Source organism: Gymnoscopelus braueri (genome assembly GCF_963280865.1).
Source record: "Gymnoscopelus braueri genome assembly, chromosome: 14".
NCBI lineage: Eukaryota > Metazoa > Chordata > Actinopteri > Myctophiformes > Myctophidae > Gymnoscopelus > Gymnoscopelus braueri.
Genome location: NC_137619.1, coordinates 25,762,380 through 25,784,650, shown reverse-complemented (window position 1 = coordinate 25,784,650; position 22,271 = coordinate 25,762,380). Strand labels below are relative to the sequence as shown.

At 41.4% G+C, this 22,271-nt stretch overlaps 2 protein-coding genes across 2 annotated transcripts in view; both read left to right on the top strand.

Annotated features, from left to right (window-relative positions):
- Nucleotides 1-7,391, top strand: part of LOC308101116 (protein kinase C epsilon type-like) — a 110,819-nt gene extending 103,428 nt beyond the window's left edge. The window contains exons 14-15 of the mRNA XM_080450467.1: nt 2,677-2,823; nt 3,268-7,391. Of these exons, the coding sequence (XP_080306593.1) occupies nt 2,677-2,823; nt 3,268-3,414 (294 nt within the window). The 3' untranslated portion in view covers nt 3,415-7,391. The remainder of the gene's footprint in view (nt 1-2,676; nt 2,824-3,267) is intronic.
- A 4,379-nt stretch (nt 7,392-11,770) lies between these two features.
- LOC308099843 (endothelial PAS domain-containing protein 1-like) overlaps nt 11,771-22,271 on the top strand; it is a 69,926-nt gene continuing 59,425 nt past the window's right edge. The window contains exon 1 of the mRNA XM_080448662.1: nt 11,771-12,214. Within this exon, the coding sequence (XP_080304788.1) occupies nt 12,189-12,214 (26 nt within the window). The 5' untranslated portion in view covers nt 11,771-12,188. The remainder of the gene's footprint in view (nt 12,215-22,271) is intronic.

Genomic DNA, 22,271 nt, shown 5'->3' with positions numbered 1-22,271 from the left:
GTGGGTCTGTGTGTGTCTGTGGATAATCTAGCAAACCACAGCACCACATTTCTTGTGCACGCTGCCAATACACCAAGGAAGTAAATCCTTGAATAGTTTTCACATAATGTTTTATGTTTTTTGAAATAATTAACGTTATATACTGTAAGTCAATGGAGGCTAAATTGGGCTGAAACTTTGCCCAAATATGGAGGACTGATGTCAAAGTACTGAGGTCATACTATAAATGGCTGATAGTGGCAGTTAGTGATGCGCGGGTCAGGTTTTTCTCATAACTCTCCCCAACCCGTCCCGCAAAACAATATATAAATCAACGACCCGGCCCGTCCCGCAAGGCTAATAGGCTGCTTATAAATCTACAATGGAATGATCAACGGATCGTCCCCTGTGCTTTTTGTTTCATGGAGATTTTTTCTCAGAGAGAGAGAGTTTACAATCAGTTGAGGCATTTAGGAAACGGGAGCGAACAGAACCATATAGCACCATACAGGTTCGTTTAGCTGCTATTGACAATTCATATTTTTCCTGTCCTTTATAATTGTGTAGGCTACATGAGAGAACATTAAACAATATTAAACGTAGATAGATACAGTGAGTGGCCTACTACTACAACATTACAAGGGACATTCAAATATAAAGTTGACATGCAGCGGGATATCATTTGAGGCAGCTGTGCATGGAAATCAAATAAGCAACACATTGAACACAAGCTCAGATGATCCCAGTAGAGAGAGAGACGGGAGAGCAGGAGAGAGGGAGTGAGACACAAAATAGTAGAGATAGAAGGTACCGGAATGCTTTCTTTTCTTTTCGTGTGTTGACCCGCTCCGCCCGCACCACGATAATTGCGTCAAAAATCTTGACCCATCCGCCCGTCCCGCGGTTCAACCCGCGGGACCTGCAGACTGTGGGTCGGCCTCGTGCATCACTAGTGGCAGTAGCGCAGGAACTATGGGGCTGGCGGGGCTGCAACCCCCCCTAGCGGCGGGTGGCGGAATATTGCGAACGCAGCGGAAGGAGGCGCAAGTGGAGCTTACTATGAAACCGTGCTCGGGTTGTGTGTGTGTATGTGTGTGTCCGTCTGTCTGTGTGCAGTATTGTGTACACTGCCTGTGTGCAGCCGCGCCCCCATGTGGACAGATCGCAGACTGCACTACAGTGTGGCTGAAATCCGCCTGCCCCTGGGTGACTAATTACACTCCTCTGAGAGAAATATAGCAGCTACAGTCAAAAATAACACATCTAAAAGCATCTAGACGAGTTCATCTATTGGGATATCTAAGAATTCCATGTCATTTGTGCATAATTCAGGCCGGATGGCAAGTTGAAAACGCCTTAGTTTGAGGACAATTTTTGATTTCTTCTTGCTATGTTATTTTCGAGCTGCGTTCGCTTCCCGTGTCCGCGCGTCTTACTTGTAAATTAAAACAAATATACTCAGGAGATGCACACTGGAGACGTCAGTTCTAAACGGTAGAAACGGATATAATATGAAGGTTTGACCAAGAGTCTTAGGTAGGTAAGGTAATAACTCGCGTATTACCTTCTTGGTCCTTTTATCACTTCTTTTTACCCAGGTCAATAAAGGCTGGGTATGTGAAAAATAACTATACTATACTATAACTATATACTATATACACTCGTATTTCCTGTTGTCTTGACTTATAGAATACAGGCTAACTGCTCCGTTGTTCCTGTCGATCCATGACGAAAGTGTGCGTGCATGCATGCATGTGTTACATCGGACAAGGCATTTGTTTGTTCATTCTTATTTTTCCACCACAAGCTGTTGCGTTTATTTTGGCCTCTGTGTGGGTTTGCCGGCAAAGCCTTGTGGGAAAATGCGTGTCTGTGTGTTTAACTTGGAGCAGCCTATGCCTTGGACTCTGACCAGTCACATGATGGTGGATGATAGCAGTGATTGGTGATATCATCAATATCGTGCTACACTAAAGGACGATATGGGCACATGGTTGGTACTGACCATTCTTTAAGCACAAATGGAGTAGCTTGGGGGTGGCAGGTTGGACTTGATATAAGGAGGCCCTGGCACCCTGTTGACCCTGTGCGTTTGGTACCACTGGGATTCCAACCCAGATCTCCCATATGTGAATCCAAACATCTATCTACTGGCCAAGGGAGATAGTCCGGGCTTCAGGCAAGGCCACTTTGCTACACTCTGACCTCTTTACTGTAATATACATACCATAAAGGTATGTGTAACATGGAGGAATAGGCAAAAAGACAAGATACTGTACATAGGGGTGCACTGACCTTATGCGAGTCTCTCTACTATCCCCAAAAAGCATAAAAATGGCAATTAAATTATCTTTAACAAAGTAAAATAATACTTTTCTTGAGCCTCAAAGATAGAAAATAGAAATGAAAATACAGTATGAAATTATCCTAATCTAAGGGTAAATCCTGATTTATACTTTGTTGCGTGCCAGTGTTGTGCATCGAAGACAGCAGATCTACAAACTCACAACATGTCACATAGTGACACATTGTGAGTTAGTAGATCGGCTATTTTTGGTTTGCAACACGATGCGCAACCAATTATAAATCAGCTGTAATAGTTGTAGACAAAGGAATTGTTCCTTTTTCTGTTCACCTTATCCCTTCTTTCTCTCTCTTTCTGTGTCTCTCTCTCTCTCTCTCTCTCTTTCTCCTTAGTTTATGACTAAGAGCCCTAACAAGCGTCTGGGCTGTGTGGTAACTCAGGGTTTGGAAGAGGCCATCAAACTCCATCAATTCTTCAAAGAGATTGACTGGGACCTGCTGGAGCAGAGGAAGACCAGACCGCCATTCAAACCACGCATTGTGAGTTATTACACACACACACACACACACACACACACACACACACACACACACACACACACACACACACACACACACACACACACACACACCGTGGTACACATACATAGATACATACATATATGACATATATACTGTACATACAAGGTCAAGAGATGCTTTGTAGACCCAGAATTACATCCATTAAGGAACATTGTGTTTTGTTTCGTTTTTTTACAAACCTGGTTGGAACTTGATATTCCAGAAGAACCACTGTAGTCTAATCCTGAGATGTTTACAATAATTTACTTTATTATTCTGTTACGAATAAATGTATGCACTAGTCACTAGTGTATGTCACACAGTAAAATCCTCTTTGTTATTTTTGCAGCCTCAGTCTTTGTTCAGTGAAATAGTTTGGGATGACATCTCTCCTCTCTTCTTTTCTATCCTCTCTTCTCCCAGAAAACCAAAAGGGATGTGAATAATTTTGACCAGGATTTTACTCGTGAGGATCCTGTCTTGACACCGGTGGACAATACCATCATTAAACAAATTAACCAGGACGAGTTCAAGGGCTTCTCCTACTTTGGAGAGGAGACTGTGGCATAGAAGTACACTTAAGAACACACACACACACACACACACACACACACACACACACACACACACACACACACACACACACACACACACACACACACACACACACACACACACACACACGTTTGTGTATAGAAACATGACACACCTGTCCTCCTGTACACACATAAGATGTGCTTATTCCGTGCACCCCTCCAATACACACGCACCAGCTCAGAAACATAGTATTATTGCACCCGATTTAATAATGATCGCTGAAAAATTTGTCCTCTGAGAACTTAGACCTGACCACTCCAGGAGATATGCCAGACCATTTATATTCCCTCATCCTCATTTGTCCGTTTGCGCATGTCAATCTGAACATTTCACAAATCGTGATGGAAGTGGAGGTCAAATAACTGTCATCAGACCCAGACAAACTTGTGGGTGAAGGGATGGACTGCTCTTTGTTACATCACCACCACAGACTCAACTTGTGTGTAGAAAAAGACAAGGAAGACAAGGTCATGGGCTGTGCCTGCGTGCGTGCGCGCGTGCGTGCGTGCGCGCGCGCGTGCGTGCGTGCGTGCGTGCGTGCGTGCGTGCGTGCGTGCGTGCAGGCAGGCATGCATGTGTGTGAACAATTATGCATGTTCGTGTGATTCAGCACACCCTTGGATGGAACAAGCAAAAATTGTTTCTGTACAACCTTTTTGTCTTTTTCATTGTTTAAGAATGTTTTCCTTCCCATACCACATATGTGAATGCAAAGATATCACTGAACCTATGATTGTATTAAGAGTAAAAGTAAGATCTTGGAGAAGAAAAAAAAAGTTTGAAAGTTCAAATGCAGTATTGAAAGAGACGTGTGAAAGAAACTAGGTAGCAAGATTTTTCCCAGTGTTCTATTATCACATGTGAGAAACATGTTTTTTTGTTCATTGAAACCTAGCTACTTGAAAGCTACTGTACCCTTAGCTATAGCAACTCAAACAGGCTAGTTGTACCCATAGATCTTCATAACATTACTAACAACTATTTTCCAGTTAACTGCAGTGGCATGAAAATTAACAGGCTGAATACAAAATGCTTTAAATGGATGTTCAGTTTCCATCCAAGTATTATCATGTGACTTGTGATCACATCAAGAAACCTGAATTCATGTGGCACATGTCAGTAACATGTCATTAGTATCGCAATACAAGGTTTTTGCACTCTCATGGAAGTGGAAACAATTTTGGTCACAAAAAATATTATGCGATAAATAATGCTGGAAAAATTTTGGTCAAATAAATAATGATCGCTGGGATGTTTCCACTGTCATCTCACCCAATTACAGACTTTCCTCTTGGAAGTGTTTTCTGACATGGCTACATTCTACTGTATGTTCGGGTAACCTATTTATTCGCTTCAGCCCACCTCAAAATTCGCATGCTATTTCAATATTTCAAAAGTCTGCTTAAAATTAGCTTGACCATCAGATGGAAATATAGCAGCTAACTGTCTTTCTTGGTCCTGGACACAAGCTCTGTAAATGTTCTTTGTCGTGTAATTTTTTTCTTGAAATGCCTTTTGTAACTGTGTGATCAGTTACTCTATGCCAGTCTATGGGACCTATGGTCACTATAGCCTCAGTGTTCACGAGATCCAAATTTTAAATGAATGTCATGCATTTTAACCAAGTGGAATGTTTCAGTCACGTAAACTAATGTGTTTACATTGAATGTATCTGGTCTATGGTGGATGGTGTGCATGTGTGTGTGAGAAACCTTCACAGGATATTCCATAAGAAGTTCCCTCTCAAGATTTTGTTTGTACTTTTAAGTATTTTCTTTATTTAAATACTTTTGGTTGGTTGTCAGTGTTATCTGTCTTTTTTCTGGGTGATCCTCTTGCTGACGTGTCAGAAATTTCCTTCGGCATAACTCGAGGTGTGGAAAAGAATCAACATGGCCGTTGCATATCTTGCCCACTCCTCTCTGTACAGGCCACATCTTGTAAATACAATCATCCTGCCAATTCTATTTAGAGGAAACAGCAGAGGTGTTACCCCTGATTTATACTTAGTATCATGCATGAAAATAGACAATCTACAAGCTTACAACCTATCGCAGCACAGCGCATTGTGAGCTTGTAAATCTGCTCTTTCTGGTGCGAGACACCGTGTAACTAAGTATGAATGAGGCTTTACACCCGGGTGCATGGTCAGGAATATGATATACCTTAATGAATAGATTTTTTTTTAAAGAAATGTCCATGTGCAATAGATTTTTTTGTTTTTTGTCTTTTGCTCGTATTGTTGTTTTATGTTTTGGTTTTTTTTCACCACTTATTGCATCCCCATACTCTGTCATTCAATTTTTGCTATTGACCTCGTAGCTCATCGTTAGTCTTTCTTTTCCTATGTCCTTTTATCTACGTACTTTTAGCTTTTCAAGCGCAAGTGTGACAGCTGGTCACAGCGTATCACAAATGACGTGGTTGTCATTTCTTCACCGTTGAGTGCTTCCTTCAATCCCTACTCACACATTCATATACACAGGTACAATAATCTGGCTGAGGTCAAGTCATGTCAAGGTGGTAATTATCTCACACACCAGGTTTCCTCTGCACCGCTTATAATTATTTTAGAAAAATGAGGCACAACTTTTTGAGAACTCAATTTAGCTACTTTACTTTCAACTATAGCAGCAAATGAGGCAGTAGCACACAGATCAATTTCATGTAGGTGCAAAGAAAATCTGTTCGTGGAATAGCTTATTATTAAATGTAGTAGTTGTGGGTGCATAGATTTCCCAGTTGCACACCAACTATACAAAGCACTGAGTGTGTTATCCTCATTTATCTCTGTAACAGATGAGTTACCATGTAACCTAACATGCAAATAGTTCAATATATGACAGAGGCATTGTTAGTACTGTAGTAGAGAAAATAGCAACTATAGTAGTAATAGTAGGCTAGTAGTGGCAGTGGTAGTAGTTTAGTTGTGGTAGCTAGTGGTACACAAAAGCAATATCTTGCTTAACACAAATCTACCCTCTACACACCAAAGCATAGATGCGCTCATGTGAGTGTGCTCACACACAGACACACACACACACACACACACACACACACACACACACACACACACACACACACACACACACACACACATTTTTGTCAATTAATTAACCAGCAAGGTAGTTTGGAGAGTAATGTGACTGTTGAGGTGATGTGAAAGCCTTGGTCAGACCAAAGATTTATACTTCCTCGTACGACGGTGTCGCTCACCAAAAAAAAGCTTAAATTAGCTTGTAGATCTGCTATTTTTCGGCGTGTGACACATTGCACGACAGAGCATAAATTAAGCATTAGAATGTTGGGGAGAAAAATCGCAGCGGTCTGAATTAACCCCTAAAGTTCAGATACAACTGGTTTAACCACTGTACGCCTGTTCTGCTGTATTCTGTTCTCCTCTCCTCACTCTGTGACTCGCTTTATAATCTAGCTGATTATGATCTGAAAAGTCTTTGTACTGTCTCAAAGTGTGCCCAAACTTCTTTACACTCACAGCCCCTTTGCTTTGACTTCTTTGAATGTTTGAGAGAGAAAAAACATATGAGAGAAAACATAGTAATCGGTTGTCAAGTCATGAAGTGAGTCACACTGATTTAGTATAATATACAAAAGTACAATGGCATGAGGTCCCATTCAAAGCATCGTACAGTACAGTAGTTACTGTATGTAGGTGGTTTGAAATTTTTATTTGAAGTTCCTGTACCTTTTATATGTATATTTTGTCACCTGACCTATGTTTTTTTCCCTTTGAAATCTCTATGTGTTATTTTAATGCCCTTAATTGTTTGTATTTTGTTGATGTAGCTCTTTCTTTTTTCTTTCCTTTTTTTTTTGTTGCTGCGTGCCAAATGTACTGTATTCTCAAAAGGATGTGAAGGTGTATTTTAATTTTTGGAAACCTATTAAATATGACAATGTCAAAAATAAAATGCCATTTTGCATATTAATTATTCCTGTAGTTCAGGTGGTTAAAGTCCACAGTAAATTCCTCAGTGTTAATTTACCCATTTGCATTTTACAGTGATATTTTATAAAATAACTTATTTTCTGAGGTCAACACCTTTCATGTGCATGCACATAAGAAAATAAATTCTCTGCTTTAGTACAACTGAACAGCTGCAAGGGAGCCCAAAATACATGGCATGGAATTAAACATCCATTACTGAACAGGATAGAAGCTAGCTCTCTCACATAATCTTTGAGTTAGATATCTTGTATACCAAACCCACGTACGTACGAACGCACGCATGCACACACGCACACACGCGCGCGTGTGTGCATATTGATATACAGTATATTCAGATTAACTTGTATTGTCACTTAGATGCACTGTTTAGGTACATACATGTGAAAAACATGTATAGGCACCCAAAGTCTGCTGAAATCCCAAACATGAAATCCAGACACCCTACACCTACCTACACAAATAAAACAAGATCAGTGACGCACATGGGCAGTTTCAACTGTCAGCATTCAGCATGCTTCATCTGTGCAAGTTAACAGGCACTGTATTCTAATTGCTTACCTCCCATGAGGACATCACTGCAGGTGGCTGAAATCAGATGTCTGACTCATTATGTTTACAGGACCAACTCCCCCAAAGTTCCCCCTTTGAGTCCCTAGTCCCTAGCTCTAGTCTGTAGAGCTTTCTGCAGTCAAGCAAGGATTTCACATCAACATTCCATATGGTGCAAAATCTTTGACAACATAATTGTAGCCAATTGTGCAGAAATAATTCCAACAAATGCGTGTAGGGCAGAATTAGGCCCATTTCTGTTGATAACAGCATTATATTTCATGATGCATTTTAGGGTCATTCCAAAAACATTCATTTTAAAGCATTAAATCCCAATCTGAGCCCTGAAAAGAGTCATTTTAGGTGCTGCTGTTGGGGTGATGCTGTTCACAGTGATGAAATGGTGTTATTAGGATTTACAAGCTGGCTGCTTGGGTGTTTTCAGGTGGTTGTTAGGCTTTACAACTTGGTTGCTAGGGTCAGGGTGATAGGAGGTGTTGCATGATGGTAGGTGGTTGTTTCTAGGTTGCTAGTACAGCGGCTCAGTGACTGCCAATTGGGACTGAAACAGGGAGATGTGACAAATCATGGCAACCAAGACAAAATATTCATTGTGTCCACTCTCACCAGAACATTAGGAACACTGAGTGACCAAGACATTGATCACTCAATGTCTCTAGTCACTCAGGACATTCAAACATCTTTGACCACACACAGATGTACTCATACACACCGCCGTTGTTGTCTGCAGGGCAGGTATATAATCAGTCTGTGGCTTGGCTGGGGCGCAAACTCACTGTAATAATACAGTGACCTCTTGTCAAACTGTAATAAAGGCTCTATTTCTGTACACACATACACTCTTTGTGTGTGTCTCATATTATATGAGACATTTAGGAAATACGTTTTGTCTTAACCACTGCTGTATCAGGACAGAGCAGAACCACAAACTAGTTATCTCTCATCTTCATCACATAATATGCTCAAATGATGAATTGAGGCACCAGTAGTATGCCTTTTAGGAAAAAAAGTGCTTTAATTTAATCTGACGGAAACACATTTAAGCCAAAATGACAGCTGCAGTACACCACCCAACCAATTTATAATAGATTTAGCCTCTTATCTTGAAATATCATTTTAGTTTTGACAGTGATTTTTATTTACAGATTTCTGGTACAGTACATCCATGGGTTCCATCTTTGCACAGAACTATGCTTATTCATTCAAACGGGTTATTATGAAGAAAACTACTACAAAATATATCTACCAACCTAACATTACCATTTTGGGGGAGGGAACCCCCATTTGTAACTATATGTTTCAAGACGGGAACCCCATTTAGGAGTTTTTAGAATCAGTCTCAGGTCTAAATGGGTTAAATGGTTTAGATACATTGATATCTTCTGTATTTTCAAGGGTAGCTTTGATAAAGTCCAAAACTTTGACAATATTGAATAGTTTTTATCCTAATTTGAAGTTTACTTTGGAATTTAGCCAAGAAAAGGTATATTTTCTAGATCTACTATGTAGCAGCAGAGAAAATCTGCAGGTGGTGCTAATCACAATCACACTCAGGTGTATAGGGTAAATCCCCAGTCGAGAGCTCCTCCCACCTAGGACTGGGCAGGAGGGGATATTCTACAGGTACATTATACCTTTCAGCGCAAAGGGCTAGAATGAGGAACTGTTACTGAATAATGTAATATATGTCATGCCAAAATGTCCTTAGTGTTATTGGCGCCTTATGTTGCCCTTCTGTTCTCCTCAGCCTTCTTAAAACTTCTTGGCTTTTTTGGGTTTATATCAGTGGCGTAGCGCAAAATCGCGGGGCTCCTTTCGCAAATGGCAATGGAGATGGTGCTGGTTACGGTGCGGTAAATGGGCCCTCTGACTCAGACATAGCCATAAACAAACCCCATACGCCCATATATAGGCAGGACCACAGCCACGTCACTCTGACTCAGACATAACCATAAACAAACCTGACCACTGCCATGTCACTCTGACTCAGACATAACCATAAACAAACCCAATATGTATATATATATAGGCATATATGGAGTTACGTTTGTCCAAAGCCACAGATCCAACCGCTACCGGTATGCGCATATATGGTCATTTGCATATATAGGACCGACTGACTTTGGTGCATATATGTGTGCATATATGGACATCCAGTAGTCCAGAACCTCCGATCCAATACGCCCAATTGCCCATATATGGCCATACCAATAGGGTAGTGGCGTATAGGCTACTTATGACATCAGGCTACTCCATATATGGGCATAAAAGGGACACAGGTAGACAGACAGATACAGAGATCTCCATATATGGGCACAAAAGGGACAGGTAGACAGACAGGTACAACGGGTACGGGTACTGACAAATCCCCTGACACTATGACTCAGTCAGACATATTGGTCGGATCGGCGGTGCGACATAGGCGTGAGGGTCATTTAGTACTGATCATAACCACAAGCTGCACCTCTTGGTATTAATCATAGACTCCTCCTAGTGATTGGCTGATCCTGTACCCAGTTGTGTGTATTTAAGTAACTTTGTCAGACTGTTGTATTATATTCGTGAAAGTCTGTGACTGTTTCTGTCTTCTAAATAAGATTGTGTTCCTGTACCAGTGTGCGGGCTTATTTCTATTGATGCTGATATGCACTTTTTGCCTACAGTACATACCCCTCTGAAGACTTTTTATAGGTATGCGAAAGGTTTTTAACGGTATCACACAGGCTTCAATTTTGTGTATATTCACAATGTTTTCGAATTTTTAAAACGTCATTCTTGTCCTCACAACGAGAACAGAAGCTACTGGTGAAAGTGAGTGGCAGCATTATGGACATATATTAGTAATAATCGCTGCACAGAGTTTATTGACAGAAAGTTGCTCATAACATGACAACGGTGGATTTTTATAACAAAAACTTGACAGAGATAAAGAGGAGGATAACCCAAGCTGTCCATACAGCTGCAATATTGAGGGGTTTATCGTTGTTTAATACAATCAGATAGGAGTTTTTCTGTTTCATGATTAAGCTGTCAATGGAGGGTAGGGTATTGCAACTTAGGTGCAGATAGCATGCTGTAGATTATAGATAGCATCTAAGTTGCTTGCGGCTCGACTTATATCAGTGGCAGGCAGGCAGCATATAGACTTACATCAGGTAAAGAACATGTCGACTAAACTTCCAGAGTTAAATTAACTGTGTGTGGGAAGCTTCAACCTGCGAGCCTGGGGGGCCACAGTAGTCTCTAGGGCAGTGGTTCTCAAAGTGGGGTCCGGAGACCCCCAGGGGTCCCTGAGGGGGTTCCAGGTGGTCCTCAGCTAAATTGGTTGGCATCCAAATCACAACCATTGCAATGTGCTGTGAACTTGTAGATCTGCTATTTATTTTTTAAATTATTTGTTTGAAAGATTTGAACACACATCTTGTATGTTGTATGTTATCTTGTATCCCTGGCACTGGCAGAACATCTTTTCAGTTGATGGATCTGCGGCCAAATAACATTGATTTGGGGTTCCTTGACATGAAAAAGTTTGAGAACCACACCACTGCTCTGGTCTAGGGTGCCGTGACACAAGTCCAGGAGTGCCCTGAGCCAAAAAGGTTCGAGAACCACTGCTCTACTAGGGCCACAGGTCACAGGTGTCAACCCTCCTCATCAGTCTCTCTCAGACTAGCACAGATAGACAGCATACAGGGGGTGGGTGGGTGGAGGCGGTCCCTGGTGACGGATCCCACCAATCACGGGGCCGGGGGGTTGAGGAGCGGCTGTCAGCGGGGCAGCTGATCGAAGCAGGGCAGAGTGAAGCGCGTCGGTTCAACGTTGGAGGGGATCGACCTATGGGACCGGAGTTTCGTCCTTGCGAGGGAACCGAGAAAACTATTGACAAGTGCGGAGCCACCGTGGAACGGAACCCTGCGTGGGCCAACGATCCCTAATACCGCGAAGAAACAGCCCTCTGTGGACTTTTGTCTGTGGGTGAATCGGGTGACAGGGCTGTACAATCCTCGGCAGTGATCTGAGACTGTATAGCCCCGACCCCTCAGATCAGAGGACCAAACCTGAGTAGAAGGTTAATGACATAAATTGTTATCTTTCATTTTGCGTGTGTAGACTACCATATTTTTATTTTATATTGTATCTAAAGTTGGACTTGGACTTTCGGGGAATTTACACTGTTTGTCCAGAGAGGTTTGCAAGAGAAAAAGTCATGACGGCGGACAAGGAGAAAAAGAGGTGAGACACTTTTCTCTGTCGATTTTGTTTGTTTCTATGGTTGAAATATTTACATCAGATTAAAGTAATTCCGCCTTTAACAGGGAATAAATGTCTATTTTGGGATTATTGCCTGAACATTGGCATAGTGAATTTAGTGATTGATTTCAACCTGTTGCTGCACAGGGCACCGTCTGTCTTTCTGAGTGATAGTGATCTATGGCCGTTTGCCTGATTGATTCATGACATTTAAAAGAGCTCGAATAGACTTGTTAATGACTGCATGGATTAAAGCAAAATAAAATCTCACATGTGATTTGTATAATAGTTAGCCATGGTTCACATGACGCTCGACAGTCATGTTTCAGGGCTATATAATAGTATGAAAAGCCCCCCCCCCCCAAAAAACAAACAAACAAACACATAGTGCTGATTCCTAAACAACTAACACAATAATAATATGTAAAATGATGATGTTTTAGTGATTTTGTTCCAGCTGTTCTATACTGCCAACCAGGTCAAGAAATCACAGACTGAGGCTTTAACCGTTGCTTTTATATGAAATACCCGAGACCATTAGGGTTTTATGGAAGGTGCTTCTGAACATAATTGCTAGTTTGACCACTTAAAATGCTCTAATCTTAAAATAATATCCGAAAAATAACCGATCTACAAGCTCTGAATGAGGGCTTGTTGATTGGCTATTTTCGCTGCGCAACATTCGATCTATAGAAGACATGCTGGCTTCTATGGGATCCAAATGACTGGAATCAGTCGTGGCGACTGAGAACTTTAATCCATGTGACTGTAGTTATGTAATTAATGTGTTCCACTAAAATAATAAGCTTGCAAATTGATCATTGATTAATATTGAAAGTTTCATTGTTTATTGATCTTTTAGTGATTGATAATTTGCAATTTAATTCAACCTTTTTTTTTTTTAACTAAGAAATGCATTGTAGGCTGTGTTTGGTTTTGCACACACTTAATGCTGCATGCTATTGGCTTTGCTTAGGCTCAGTGTGGAAGACACTGCATGTGGTTCTTACTGCTGTGAGTCCTGTGACCCAAAAACAATACTTCTCTCCATGGAAGACCACTTGTGACGCTGTGATTTAGTGTACTAGTGCATTGGTTTTCAACTTTTTTTCATATCAAGGTCCATTATTTTTTATTTATTTGGCATTTGATGAGATTTAGACTCTCAGACCCAAAACTTATATAATACAATGTATTGTCCACATCCATGCTGTATTGGTGTTGGTACCATAGATAACAGGCAAACGTTGATTAAAATAACAATTCTTCTACATTCTCTGGCCTAATTGTGTAGACTTCTTGTAAATTAAGTAATGGAGATGTTTAACAATAATTTAACTCTTGAGAGCATATAATGAAACCAAATGGATCGGTTTGATTGATTGATTGATTGATTGATTGATTGATGTACTTTATTTAGTAAGACATGTGAACAGTACATGACAGTACATAACAGTACATGGAAGTACAAAATCACAATACAAGGTCTACTAAACTGGAAATCTCATTAAGCACTAAGCTTGTTTAAGATGAGAACCCCATGCACACAAATCAGGGTCCATTTGGTTTCTTTTTAGGCTCTCAAGAGTTAAAGATCTACCATAACGGTCCATTTGGTTACCAACTCCATCATTTAGCTGGGGACCATCTGGAACCCCCCTAAGGACCACTGGTGGTCCCCGGACCACTGGCTGAGAACCACTGTACTAGTGTGAACTTCCACAACCACTTAGAATATATTTCATTTCAAATAGTTTCAAAAGCTCTGACTGCGAAAGCTCAAATTTATCAGGACTGCTTTTGAGTGAAGAGGGAATCATGCAGTTTGCCTTTTGATCAAGCTGTAGGCTACATAATGCACATAATATTTACTTAAATTATCCTGCTTCTCTATTTGCTGGGACATGTTACTTAAAGGGGGTGTAAGTGGTATTTATTTGTTAAAATAATGTTATAGCTCTAATATTCCAATAGCAATTATTGATGATTGGATACAATTGGCATCTTGACCTGACATTTTTATTTTTAACTAAGCCATTATGTGTATTGGGAGACAGCATATTCTAGACCTACTGTATATTGTACAGTAGGTTACCTAGAAACCAGTTAGACTGCTTTCCCATGAAACATTGGTTTCAAGTGCTGGTTAATCCTGATCTGAACTCACTCTGACTCATATTGTTTTAACCACTGTTTCAACCACTAAACCCTCTATATTTAGTAAACTAATATTTAGTTTACCGGGGTCGGCTATGTACTTGACCCTGTATGTTGTGAGCTTGTAGATCGGCTATTTTCAGCGAATGTTCCCCCCAGAATAGGGGTGCTTTCAAGTGGTTTACCAGAGCAATGTCAAACTACGAGTGTAACCTTTTTGTGAGACACATGCACACATTTTATTTGCCTTGAGAAATTAAATGTAAGATATTTCATATAACCACAGATTCTGCTGTAATTCGCCCCTTTCATTTCCCCTTCATTTTTAAGTAGTAGATTTAGTTAAATTAAGACGATACAGAACTTACAAAATATTTTTTTACACGTCAGAGATCATTTAACACGGCTGAGCAATGTACTCATAGTGTACCCTATACTTAGGCACAAATCCCCTTTTAAATGTGCTTCAGCTTATTGTCCGGTGTAGGAAACTTATTGTTCACCAGCAGCCGTGAAGTCATGAGCTCATCTCTTCTGTGGCCTTATGGTTTCTAATTTGTCCCACTCATGTCACAAATGGCCCATGTCATTGTGTGATTGATTGTGTGTGTGTGTGTGTGTGTGTGTGTGTGTGTGTGTGTGTGTGTGTGTGTGTGTGTGAGTGTGAGTGTGTCTGTGACTGTCCATGAAAGGCGAAGAAATAAGCCACCGTGATGACCACTTGACATCACGCCAGTGAAACAACATATTGATTTGAATCAGCCAAGGCCACAGAGGTGAATAGCCTAGCACTGCCTTGTCTATGCGGCCAGCCCTTGTGACGAGCTGTCCTACAAACTATCACGTCTAACACTATAGGGCTGGGCAATATATCAATATTATATTGATGATATCGCACTTTGAAATGTTTAAAAAATTGCTATAATAGCGATCTAACACAACACGTCGCATCGCTGTGCGTCGTGAGCTTGTAGATCTGCTGTTTTTTTCGATTTAAAAAAGTTTAAATAGAAAAAAAATATTAAAACATATCGATATTGATGTATTTGGTCAAAATATTAAAATTGTATTTTGTCCATATATCCGATATGGGTAAAATCACAATATTTATATTGTGGGGATGACTATTGGTTCTTTCACAAAATGAGATCAGTAATGTCTGTATAATGTGGGGTAAAGTGGGTAAAGGCCAATAACAGTCAGGTAAGCTGAGAAAAATTACATCACTTTACTGTAAAGCAGCCTTTAAAACCAGGAATAGACAACATATACCATTATCAGGATATAAAAAAATCCTAGATGACATCTGGTCTCATATCATGATATCGATATAATATCGATATATTGCCCAGCCCTAAAAGAGAACAGAGAAATTGGAATCTGTGTCATTGGGAAATGGCCTCTAAGGAGAATGAGAGAGAGAGATCAAGACAAAGAGAGAGAGAGAGAGAGGATTAAGGCATTTCCTCTGGCTATGAAACTGAGTAGAGCAATCTTTCGGCGGAGAGTTATCGGCCATTTTAGGATGTTGCAAGTGTCCCTGTCAGGGTGCAGGATGAAAAGGCCCTGTGTGTGTGTGTGTGTGTGTGTGTGTGTGTGTGTGTGTGTGTGTGTGTGTGTGTGTGTGTGTGTGTGTGTGTGTGTGTGTGTGTGTGTGTGTGTGTGTGTGTGTGTGTGTGTGTGTGTGTGTGTGTGTGTGTGGTGTGTGCGCGCGCGTGTGTACGTGTGTGTGTGTTACGCATTTGTGGAAGAGTGCATGCACACACACATTTCTGTATGTGCATGCATGTGTGTATGTGCTGTATTGTTGTGTTGAGTGTTGCTTGCATGTGTATGCAAACGCTTGATTTATGCATTTCAGCATGTGCGTGCGTGTTTGTATTTCCTTTTGTGTCCGAGTGTAAAAGAGCCACTGTAGTAAAGTCATCCGTTCTGCCTGGAAGTCTTAATTACCCTGATAAGTCGTGTGATTCACGGTCTCTGCCCTGGCTCGCGCTGCTGTGTTTATTTGAGTCTTGATATTTCATCAGGGCTTCACAGAGCCATGTGGTGTTATGAGAGGATCCAATTACCAAGAGCCTTTATGTGTTCCTGTATTCAGTGTTAGGGGTCTGTATGCTGTGTTTCTAAAAACAACCTGTCTCTTATTAAAATGTGTTCCCTACACAGTAAAACCCTCAGTCTTAATTATACTCTGAGAGCATACAAATGTAACCAAATGGATTCGTAATGGTCCATTTGGTAACATTTGTATTCACTCTGTGTTACGAAGAGATACACTTACACTGAACATTTCACTGATTCGGTGAGTCCCAAAAGTTTTTCCTCTTGGTGGATGTCATGCTCAGTATACTGTACGCTCAGTTTGTCAGATAACTTTTGCTGTGCAATGCTTTCCCACAGTTGATGTACTTAGAAATGTCAGTGCTGACATCTTCAGGTTAAGTGTTTGACATTTCCGCTGCCAAATGTGAAGATTTGAAGAATACCCAATCCTCGATTGTTTTTTTTTTAAAAAAAATTTTTCTCCGCCATGCCGAAGACGCGGCCGAGACTGTTTTGGCCCTGTCCGTATGTGAAGAGCTTGGCGTGAAACTGTGCACGCACACTCCCTAGAGGCCAGAGCAGAACCTCTGCCCCAAATCTTTCACATCGGCCTGTTATTGCGACACCAGGAGGCCGATCTTAGCAAAACACATTCTTTTATATTACTCCTACACACTTTCTCTATAGTCATGTGATCAAGACGGATCTGTCCGATCTTTCATATTCCATCCTGATTGGCTAAGATTGGCACCTAAAGTTTGCAGGAGTGGCTGGTTTTGAACAAAATGCCCCAAAATGCAGCGTCCGATTGCCGTGAAACTTTTTCATATTTCCTTCTGATTGGCTAAGATTGACTTCCTGACCTGTGCTCCGAGCAGCACATTTTTTATGTCGTTTTTGTTTTGTTTTTGCTATTTGTTTTTAAATCCATAATAGAACAGAAAACAGATGAAGGAAATATTTTCTTGTCCCGGCAGTGACCAGCCCAGTGTAGATTTGTTAGTTTTTTGTCTAGAAATCTGACATAGATTTGCTTGTGGTGGCCCACAAGAACATCACATGGACACGCACACACATAACTACTTTAATACAGACATGGGGAATGAATTAATTTATGACACAACAAAAGAGAAACAAAAAGTGGAGAGAAACACAAGGCTGTAAATGGACACAAAGAAAGTTCAAGTTGACAGAAAAGAGTCAGCTTTGGCCCTGTGTCGCTTTGGACCTGTCAGCTCAGCGTTTCACACTGACCGACAGCAGTCTACTACAGCTAGTCAGGGCCCAGCTGGCACCAGGCCATTGTGGCTCTTTGTGTGTGCTAACCCCTGCCAACCCCTGCCTGCAAACACTTACCCAAACACCACCACACTTATGCAAGCCTTTCAACCTGCCCTCCAAAGGACATACTGTAGGAATGGAGAAAGAGGGAGAATGAGAGAAAGACAAGGATAGACAGAAAGGACCCACATGTCTAGTACAGTACTTGAGTAAATGCACTTTCAGTAGTTACTTTCCACCACTGCCACAGAGGTATCTCTACTTAGAAGGGTAAACAAAATCAAACCTCTCTTCACAGCCTGTGCACACACTCCTCTAATTATTTCTATCAGCGTATGTCATCTTATCCACTCCCACCCTTCTGCATGACTCCTATACTTCTGTCCTGCTATCAGTTAGGCGGTCAGTAAGAGTTTTTCAGTGGCATTTTGGAGATCCCTGGTCCAGGCCTAAGGGTCAAGTTCGCTGCCATTATGCCATAGCCGAAGAAGTTTTCACAACCAAATGCTACTTTGCTTGTAATTACAATGTACTAGGATAACACACTTGGCCTGCCAAATCCTTTCTAATGTGGGAGGGGAAGGGATGTACTATTCACATGCATACAATACAAACACTATGCATACAGTACTGGAGCTCGGGCAATATATGGATATGACATGATGTGATGCGTTGTGAACTTGTAGACCTGCTATTTTTGAACTAAAAAGATTATTATTATTATTATTATTATCAGAGAGAGAGAGAGAGAGAGAGAGAGAGAGAGAGAGAGAGAGAGAGAGAGAGAGAGAGAGAGAGATATGCGCTCCTAGGAAGCAATACAGTACCAGTACATTTCCCAGCAGTGTGACTCCTCTTCAGTAGATTTGGGCGTATGGTTTATTGTGACTAGTTATGTAAGGAGCCAGGAGGCAGCAGGGGCCACAAACATGGCCAGAGAGCTTTAAGTTACCAGGGAGGTGTGATTGCACTGTAAACCCACTGCTTGTTCCAAGGTTGGTGACCAGGGGAGACCGGGCCTTTGCCATCAAGGCCCCCAGACTGGAATAGCCTACCAGAGCGTTATTTGAGAACATTTTTGAAAAATCTTGAAAGTGTTAGAAATGTTTTATTTTATTTTGAATTACGAAAAAAGTTTGAGAACTACTGATTTGGAAGGCATTTGTAGAATCGGCCTCAGGCCTTAATGGGTTAAAAGTAGGCCAAGTTGTACACACTGCCATATAGAAAGTCATCCACTGCTTGTGAACTTGAAGACCTCTCACTGTGAGGGACACAGCATGGGGGAAAGGGGATGGTCTGGGAACGCTCTGTTTGCCTGCCTCCTTCCATTGTTGTTTTTATCTCATTCATTCTCGCATGCTTTTCCAGACAGAGATGGAATACAGTAAGTCCATTCCATAGATTGGAAATCCCTTGATCCTTTGTTTGCATAATTGACTGAACGCAGTAACTGGCCATTGCAAATTTGCCCATCTTACTGTAGCTTTTAGATTTCATATCAAAGTAGAGGATCTGAGATACAAAATGAAATATCACCCGCATACAGTATAGATTGACCCAACAGTTTTGGAAGTACACCTGATAGAAGTATGTTATTCTGAAAACTTTAATTCTGAGAAAAGGATTTTCACATTTTGTCAGTTAAAAATAGATTGCTGGACATGTCGACACAGGAAGCAAGGGATTCATCTTGTAACGTTATTGAACGATCGTAAAGTACGCAGCTGCAGGATGGCCATCTGAATGTCCATATTGCCTATGGACATATTGGTCACAATTGCATACTTTTCCCAATACCTGCTGCTACTACCTTCTGACGTCTGAATTTCCCCTGAGGGATCAATAAAGTTCTATTCTATTCTATTCTACAGTAGTTGCTGTGTTGGGTCACATATTTTCTTGTTATTGGTTAGGATTGTACTTTTTGTTACATTTGTTGTAGGTCTGTTTTTAACATGCTATCACAAGACAGAGACATGGCTAAAGATACTTTGCTGAAACTGAGTTATTGAGCCTGGCATGATGTACAGAGCATGATTTTCTGCATTTCTGTTTTACTTTTTACATTGACCCACACACACCCCCATTGTCAAGTCAAGTCAAGTCACCTATTTTTGTAGCACATTTAAAAACAACAGAAGTTGATCCAAAGTGCTCACAATAGCATCATAACGACCTCATAAAATACAACATAGTAAATGAAACATAAAAGACTACTCCCTCCCGCCATTTGTTGATGTTCATTGTTATTTGCGCAAGGTACTAATATTTCCTCTTCTCTCCCCTTCTTCAAGACTCAGAAGTCTCCATGCCACTTCCTATTTCCTGTCCGCCAGCTCCCCTACTTCCCCTTCCTGTGCTACCGTAAAGGCACGGTCACACAGTCGCGGCAGAATACCGCTTCTGATCGCGAGCCGATGCGGCCGATGCCCCCATTTCCGTCCAAGTCTTTGTCATCTTCCGGGGCTTTGAGCAGCTGGTGGGTAGTGCCAACAAAGGGCCGGTTTTCCGGATGTGTAGTTCTTTGACAAGTGCTATTTTTAGAAGTGAGGACAGAGGAATGCACATGATAAACATATGCATGACACGTGAAATATAAAATATTACTCCATATTATCCAGCAATATGAAAACAGAGCACCTTGACAAATGAAAACATCATTAGGCCTACATCATTATGAATAGCATTAACCACATGAATCCCAGCATGCATATTCTGGGGGGAACGTTTGCTACAAATAGTCGATCTACAAGCTCACAATGCGTGGCAGCATTGTGGGCTATTTTTGGCAAAGAGATTTGTTGACTGAAAAAAGTGGTCTAAGAAACTTCGGTCAGTTTTTGCTGAGAATAGTGGGTAATGTGAATTACATCAATAATTATGAATGACAGATTCATATGGTAGAAGGGTGCAATCTGTGACAATAAAGCACAGAGTCGTTTTGGTTTGTAGCCTTCGTTTGTATGTGGAACTGTAGATTAATAAAAACTTCCTATCGGTAAACAGTGTAAAGTATTCAGGCCATTATCAACAATAAACATTTATTGAAATACGAGTGCATGTGTCTGGCCGTAGGTTTTGGATTATCTTCCTTGCATTTCCCCTGCATTCGGAGTGCTGGGTCACTGAAAGGAGACTACAAGTGAAAACCCTCCCGGTAGAGTCAAAGCACGCATACGTCCGATTGGTTGGTGCCTGTCACTGCCGGGTCATGGTTCACCAATGTTGAACCCGATGCATCGGAGGACTTCACGCTGCTAGTGCACACTCATCAGCTCCGTCAATTCAATGCATCGGGACTGTCTTTCCGTTTTTTCCCATTCAATGGGAGTGGATGGCACTTCGGACCACCAATCCCAACTGTGTGACCGGACCTTAATTGCCTCGTTCCTCCATGTCACCTGACCCAACTGAACTGCGCAACCCCTCCCTCGACCAATCAGCTGAGTCGAGAACATGTTTACGTTATTTCAGTGAGGCTATTTGTGTGCAGCACGCTCTCCTCCACTCATAAAATGTTTTCCGTGGACACGGCCCCAAAATTCGAGAAGAATGTTTAATTCACCCAGTTTCCTCTAAAATGGAAGTGTCAGCAGTATGACTTCAAAAGTAATCAGATTAAACTGTCCATATTAATATAGATTAGGCTATGTGCCTTCGGCTGATACCCCGGCCCTCCGTTGGATAAAGCTATGACAAATGTAGAGATTATTATTTATTTAATAAGACAATCAGAACATTGCATTTGAGCAACACTTTTCAATTCAGTACATAGTTTAACATACTATCAACGAAGAACTGCCCAGGCGATGAACATGGTCATCCCGACAGTGTTGGTCGGTCGGGAGTTGGCTGATAACATGACAGGTGCTGCGGGAGGGCCTCAACCTTCTTTGTACTGTATGTACACGGCCATTCTGTGAAGACCACAGTTTTCTTTTCTGTTCCCTTGTGTGCAGACAAACCCTAGCCATGAATTCTACCAAACCATCTACCGTGTTGATTTCCTTCTTCAGCGAGGTTGCTCATGGTCCCTAAGCCTGTGGTGGCGCTTTAGCTTGCACTGATTGGTAAGCTTAGCTACCTACTGCTGCCCTAGGGCTGATATGGCTTATCCCTTTAATAATGGCTCGGTGTGATTAGTTATATAGAGACTTGGGCACATCAGAACAGGGTCAGAACCAAGTCATCTGAGAAATGTTTCATTGGACCTGATGCATGCTATAGTTAATTTCCATGCATCAAGCATGGAAATGAATCAAGCACAGCCTGATTGGTATTCTGCCTGAGGGCTCCATGTCTGCCTAGCTGACTTCCCTTACACCACCTGTGGCCGCTCACTCTCTGTTTGTCTGTCTGTCTGTCTGTCTGTCTGTCTGTCTGTCTGTTCTCTCTCTCTCTCTCTTTCTCTCTCATATGTACTGCCTATCTGCATGGTACTTCTCTCCATCCTACTCTGTGCTTCTCTTCCACTTAGCGAGTGTATCTCAGCTATCCCTGTGTTTGTGTTTGTTTGTTTGTGCGTGTTTGTGTGTCTGTGTGTGTGTGTGTG